This window comes from Prosopis cineraria, unplaced genomic scaffold (assembly GCF_029017545.1).
Source record: "Prosopis cineraria cultivar Desert tree isolate PC_DT_omini unplaced genomic scaffold, ASM2901754v1 PC188, whole genome shotgun sequence".
Classification (NCBI taxonomy): domain Eukaryota; kingdom Viridiplantae; phylum Streptophyta; class Magnoliopsida; order Fabales; family Fabaceae; genus Prosopis; species Prosopis cineraria.
In genome coordinates this window covers 49,653-56,655 of record NW_026555515.1, presented here as the reverse complement: position 1 = coordinate 56,655, position 7,003 = coordinate 49,653, and the positions used below count along the sequence as shown (strand labels likewise).

At 32.8% G+C, this 7,003-nt stretch overlaps 1 protein-coding gene across 4 annotated transcripts; it reads right to left on the bottom strand.

Moving 5' to 3' along the window:
* Positions 1-409: 409 nt before the first annotated feature.
* On the bottom strand, positions 410-2,605 carry LOC129295789 (uncharacterized). 4 transcript variants are annotated; one of them, XM_054934355.1, is made up of 3 exons: positions 2,206-2,605; positions 1,143-1,373; positions 410-966 (listed from the first exon to the last, which is right to left on the bottom strand). In XM_054934355.1, the coding sequence occupies exons 1-3, from the start codon at positions 2,278-2,280 to the stop codon at positions 952-954; spliced, it is 321 nt and encodes a 106-aa protein (XP_054790330.1). In that variant the 5' UTR covers positions 2,281-2,605; the 3' UTR covers positions 410-951. The 4 variants fall into 4 exon arrangements, 2 of the variants coding, with proteins under 2 accessions (XP_054790330.1, XP_054790331.1); XR_008589645.1 differs by having other exon boundaries at positions 410-1,373; positions 2,080-2,605; XR_008589644.1 differs by having other exon boundaries at positions 410-1,366; positions 2,080-2,605.
* Positions 2,606-7,003: the final 4,398 nt, after the last annotated feature.

The window sequence follows — 7,003 nt, the reverse complement described above, 5'->3', positions numbered from 1 at the left end:
CCACCATCTTTATATATAAAATATTTTTAATCAAATTTTTTATATTAATAAAAATTTATTATTTAATTGAAATCACCTGAAATCATAATGATTTTTTAGCTTTGATTTTACTAATATCATAGTTAATATTATATAGTAATGGTGGATAAATCACGCAATTAATATATCTTTTATTTTTCAAAACAAGAATAAAATTATCTAATTACTTACAAATATTATGAACCAATCATATTTAGAAATAAAATAAACTTTTAAAAAATACCTTATATATAATATAAGGACTGAGGGAAGATATATGTTAGCTGCAATGTTTAAAAAAAACTCCTAATGTTTTAATAAACTGTCTTCTTTTTTGTTATCAAAAAACATCTGCCATGTTAAAAAAGATATTAGAATCATTCGCCAAGAATTTGCTGACAGTGAACTAATGGCATGTTTCATATCATGCAAGAGTTTTGCAACTCGGGTAAGGGATTGAAGGGAGTAAAATATATATGACTACAAGACCCTCCAGAAAATAAAATTAAAACGGGAAACTTCTCCCCCTCCTCCCACAAACACGAGTTTTTTGATATGCCTTATACTTTCAAATGTTGGGTGTGTTAATCCCCCTCTTCTAACACCGGTTAAAAATTGTTGATGTGGCTAACAAGTATCTCCATGCAAGCATCCAGGTAGGTAGATTAATGGCTGCAACCAATTTTGAAACAAAAGAATGGTTCGCGCTCCAGATACTGGTCTGATCACTTCTGCATTTAAACTGCGGAAAATCTGTGCCTATTTGCCCAATACTAGGGGATCTGGTGCTGGGTGTGGCGATGGTTGCGCTTCTTCTTGGGGCCAGGTTCCTGATCTTCGCCGGAGGCTCCATTTTCCTGGTTATCATCATCTCGAATTCAGGGGACGTCGCTCTCCGATGTGTTGGGAGCCATGTCCAGTACTGGATGGAGCTTATTGTTTTTCAATCTAACACAAACAATACGAGAAAATAGTTCACTCAAGACAAACATCCGAGCAAGCAAAAATTTTAAATTTCTTACAAAAAAAAAAACCATTTTTTTATTTGATAAAAATTGGGAAGAAAAGGTTTGCAATTGACAAGATTTATTAATTGGAAAACCAAATCATAGGAAGTGGGTAACTTCAAACAATGATGAAAAGATAAGAGAAAGGCCCGAGGATGATCCAAATCCACCACCAACGTTGTTGTTCCTTCTGAACATTGAGGGCGTGTTTCTGGAAGGCGCAGATTTTCCAGATTTAAAATGCAGAAGTGTACAGCCTGAAGCGGGCTCTTGAGCTCGAACCACTCCCTGTTTCAAGTTTTGCTCTCTCCATTTCAACCCACGTGTTAGCCATTCACCATCTACACGCTTACACGATTAGCCATATTAACAATTTTAAATGGTGTTAGAGGGGAAGGATTAACAGGCCCAACTAAAACAATTAAAAATTGGTATAAACTATAAAGAACTCTTGATTAAGCAGTCTTGTATTTTTTTTTTTAACATTTTTTGAAAAATATCAAAATTACATAATTTTACAGTTCCTTTTTTGAAAACATTCAAAACTCTATCAAACTTTTAGATATTAACACATTTATTTTAGGGAAAATTGTCAGAAAATCCTTCCTCAAGGGGAAAATTATTTTGAAGAACTTGAACCTACTTAGGGATCAAATGCACACCAAGTCTATCACCTTTCACTCCAAACTTATAACCTTGTATTCCAAATTTATCACCTTGTACTTCAAACCTATGATTTTACATACTAAGCTGACCTTGCATATCATAAAGGTGTAAATTATATGATATTTTCAAAGGCTGTTTTGTACCTTTGCACAGCAAAGTGATAGGGGCAAAATAATACAATAATAGGGTTGCTGTGCAAGTAATAAGTTTAGTGAAAAAAATAATAAGCTTGGTGCGTATTTGATAGTTAAATTGTTATTGATTTCCCTAAACAACTTATTTTCAAGGAGAGATTGTACGACAATTTTTCCATTATTTTATGTAGAATTCATGCTGAGAAAACAAAAAATAAAATTCGCAAGAAAAGAGATCAGGATTCACAAACAACCTAAGCAGCCAATAACATGGGTGGCCAAAATAATTGAACAGAAGCCACAACTGACTACAGCATAACTAGATCAAATCGACTCAGAATCATTGATAGCAGCCGAATCATCGAAATTGAAACTCTAACCAGCCAAATAAGAGAAGCCGGAGTCGGCTGTGGACCCCGAAAATCCCACCATCGGATCGCATCGTCCTCGCACATCAGCCGCAGCGGTTCGCCGTCGACCACACCCCCAGATCCGCCACCTTTGATCTCGTTGCTAGTTCATCTTTAGCACATGGCTCCCCAGAAGAAGCTATGCGTTTTCATCCTCCTGGCTATTCTAGAGCTGCGATGAGAGAGAGAGAGAGAGAGACAGAGACAGAGAGAGAGAGAGGGAAAATTTGAAGAAATGGCAGGTTACGAGTCAGTGTGGTTTCAGAGACTGAACACCAAACTTGATGCAGAGTTTCAGAGGTCATGGGGTCTGAAACCACACCGACTCGTAAACTGCCATTGCCTTCATGCCGTCCGCTTCAGTCTTTGCTTCCACTGAAACCCCTACATGCCCAACGCAATTTATAAGAGAAACAAGTCCGCCGACTTGGTTGGGCCTGTTCAAACACCACCCATGGTTTTCTTAACAGCCAACTTGCTCAAATATTTACCATAATTTTTGTTATTCCCGCATTTTATGCATTTTTTTCACCAAAATGTAAATATAATAAAGATTTGAATATGGTAAGAGGCTTAAATTCATTGATTCAATTAATGTCCCAATTTACAGCTATAAAATTTCAACAACACTAAAAAATTATTAAAATATTTTTTTCTAAAATTTCAAAACAAAAAAATACTCCTCTTATACATAATCCCCTTGAAGAATTTTGAAATTAGATGTTTTATAAATCTTAATTAAACTAATATTATCGTGTCATATGAAATATTAATTCTAGTGAAAAAAAAAAAAACGAGTGACTTGATTCATGCCATGGGATTCAAATAACAAGAGTAATAGATTATAATATAGTATTTATGAATTTTAATTTATATGAATATGCAACATTCGTTTTTTTTGGGGTTAAGATCCAATATTCATCGTCGTACCAGCATAATTGGTGGCGCCCAAGTTGAGTCATATATTGGGCTATATGAATGAGGACAAATAAAAGAAATAAAATAAAGATGGCGAGAAAATCAAAGCCACGTTGTCTCTTGACGAAGCATATCTTGAAATCCTCCTCTCTCTCGCTCTCTCTCTCTCAATTGTCAAACATTTTTGCCCGTTGTCCTTGACCCCTCTCTGCAAGCCCTCAAGTGGTATCCCACCCAAATTTTCATCCCGTGGGTAAACAAATATTATTTATGCACAGAAGGTTTGAATGTGAACGATAATGGTCCAATTCGGTCGGGTTTTTTCATCCGGGTCATCCTGATTCACCACTCTGAGTTTTTGATTTGACACGTGTCCAGATGCCCACGTGATATTGAATCCAAGGGCGGAGATTATTGGGGCGGAAGTACGCGAGAGCCACACGCTTTTCAGGCGGGGCGTGCACGTTGTGCGGCTTGGCGGTCAATAAATGCTTGAAAATTGGCCACGAGGACCATTTAAGAGTCCAATATTTGAGCATAGGTGGCAATTTTTGAAATAAAACTTACAAGGAACCATAGTCTTGGAGAGACTTGTTTTTTTCATAAGAAATACCAAAATAAATATTTTTCCTTTCTTTTTGTTGCACTATTATGTTGAACGTCGATGAATTTTCAATAATTTGTAATCTGAAAAAGTATGCGAAAAAGAAAGAGCATTTTAATATTTTTAGGAAAAAGATATTGTCCCTTGAAGAAGGGGCACTTGCATGCTTTATTTTTACATTTAGGATTTATATTTAAATATTTAAGTGTTTTAATTTTTGTGGCCAATTTTCCCCATAATGTATAACCACGTCCTTGAGAAATAAAGCATCTTTAAACGTTGGCATTGGGCTGGACTCATCAATTGAAACGGAAGGTGATGATTAAAAAGGAGGAGACACAATCACAAAGTAAAGGGCTGTGTTTGTCAGTGACGAATTTGTGGCCCCACCCAAACTTTTTTAAAAATAAATATAATTTTGTTTATAAAAAAAATGTAAAAATTACTGTTAGCTTCCCATATTTATGATGAATTCTGGATTCGTCCCTGGTGTTTGTGACGGGGTTTTATTTTGCAGCCTGCTGTACAGCCCTGCTTGTGAAATGCTCGAGCATTTTGGGTTGAGTAAAACGGGAGGTGGGCAATTCTCATGTTTAATGTGATACTTTGTTGAAGAGAACTAAAGCAAAGGCAGATCTTGAAATCAGAGGCGCGATTTTGACGAATCACATCTTGAAATCCATCTTAGTAGGGCTGCACAAAGGACTGGACGGCACTGGACTTCACCCTAACCCGAAGTCCGGTCTCTTTCATGAAAAAGACTGGGTTAGGCAACCCGTAGTCCAGTCTTGTCCAGTGATAACCCGAAGATTAACAGGACCGGACTTGGTCCATAGGACTGGGAGACTGGTCCTGTCAGTTCAGTACTCACTTAGCTTTTTTTCCCTCTTTTTATTCTATGAGAGGCAATAATCCATTCCAACATAATAAACTCAATTAAGATAGTAAAAATACTTATAATAATAATAAATCCATAATAATTTCTAACAATAAGAAAAAAAATATTTTTGTTATAGTCTAAATTATTTAAATTTATAAACTTTAATAAAAACAGTACTCAAAAAATTCAACAACACTATATTACAATAACAATTTAGAAACAAACTTAATAAATCTTTATGCAATCATCTCCTTAGCATCAATTACACTTTAAACATTTGTCAAAAATAAATTAATTATAATTATAATAAAAAAAATTAATAGGACTGGACTGGACCAAATGGTCCGGATGCCTGGTCTCTTGTCCAGTCCAACCCGAAAAAATAGTCTGGTCTTTTTAGTCCTTTTGGTCCTGAAGGACCAGTGACTATACAGACCGAACAAGACTGAGACCATCTCGGGTTGGACTGGACCAGACAGGACTGGGAGACTTTTGCACAGCCCTACATCTTAGTGTCTCTGTCCATTTTTGTCGCCCTCCTGTCTTGTCCATTCCGTCCGTAATTATTGCATCCAAATTTGAATGTGAACGCACATGTTCTAATTTCAAGTTCCAGCTCATGCCCTTCCACTAATGTTAGAATTCAAGTGGATCGGTCTATTTAAATTTAATTTAAATAAACCTGACCCCCTAAATTAAATCGACTGAAAAGTTTGAACAGTCAAGCTCGATCTAAATTTTCTCGGGCTGTTTGGATATTCAAATTTATATTTTTAAAATTATTTTTAATTAATTTTTTACTTTAAAATTAATTATTTTATTTTATAAAAAATATAAATATATTTTTTAATATTTAAATGATGTATAAGACTCAAATATATGATATTTTAGTATAAAATAACCTAAAAATTAATTAATTAATATTTATCATATTTAATATATTTTGTAAAAATAAAATATTTTTATTCAGGTATTTGGGCCAAGCCCGAACAGTTTAGGCTTAGTTCGAATTTTCTCGTACATATTCAAGCTAATAGGCCCAAACATAAACAAATTATTTTTTTTTCTAAACCTAACCCTAACTTTTTTCAAGTGAGTTCGGCTAATCCGTCAGGCTCGGCCCAAATTATCAGCTCTACCTTTCACTGTTGGGTTTTTTTTAACCTGAGGTCAAAATTGAAAATTAAATAAATCCCGACCCCATGTTATTATTAGGTAAAACTGAAAATACGTGGGGTGGACTAATTATATATTCATCCCCTTTTGTTTTTATTATCGGAAGAAATTCACAAATAATGAAAATCGATAAAAAAATTTATATTTTTAATTTATCAATTTATTTTTATTTTTTAGTTCCATTTTTTAAAAAAATTGCAATTTTTAAGATTAACATTTTTTCCAACAACATTAAATTAATCATCAAAATATATACAAAAAATTTGTGTATATTTTTATCATTATACATCTCAATTAAATTTTAGATTAAATCATTTAAATAAATTTTAGTATGTTCAACCGATTTAAAAAAAATCAAACATAAATTATATTACAATCACATATTTTTCTTCTGTCTCTCTCTTTATTTGCTTATTACTTTTAATTTAGTTTAAACTTTTCCTTGCTTTTTAAATTTTTCATGAAGCTTAACGCTTGATCATCTTTTGATATACGTTAATTTTCATTACTTTTTGTTTTTTTCTTTTTTGTTTTGTCCACCGGCTTTTAATTAGTAGTTACTGAATTAATTTCTTCATTTACGTGCGATGGACTAATTATATATTCATCCCTTTTTGTTTTATTATTGGAAGAAATTCACAAATAATGAAAATCGATAAAAACATATATATATATATATATATATTTAATTTATCAATTTATTTTATATTTTTAATTCCATTTTTTTAAAAAATTGTAATTTTAAGATTAATATTTTTTTCCAACAACATTAATTAACCATCAAAATATATACAAAAAATTTGTGTATATTTTTATCATTATATATCTCAATTGACTTTTAAATCAATAAATTTTAGTTTGTTCCACTAATTTTAAAAAAAATATTCAAACATAAATTATATTACAATCACATACTTTTCTCCTAACCTCAATTGAGTTTTAACTTCAATTGAAATTTTTTTAAACCAAATTCTAAAAGCAAGCAAGAAATTGCAATGCATCAGTGTTCGCGTAGATGAAGATGTGGAAAAACAAAACAAAACAAATATTTAATCAAACACCAACTGTTTTTAACTTTGCGCCAATTGGTAAAAAAAAAAAAAGCGGGAAAAAAAAAAAAGCTCCCCCCAGTTTGGCGGACAGATTCAATTGAGGAAAGAGGGAAAATTGACGAAAAAGGAAAGAGAAGA

Excerpts from the sequence above, each read along its gene's own strand:
- LOC129295789 (XM_054934355.1), bottom strand. The coding sequence starts at position 2,280 with ATGTGCGAGGACGATGCGATCCGATGGTGGGATTTTCGGGGTCCACAG. Across the intron at positions 1,374-2,205 it reads CGGCTTCTCTTATTTGGCTG|CGTGTAGATGGTGAATGGCT; the intron begins GTTAGAGTTTCA and ends TAATCGTGTAAG.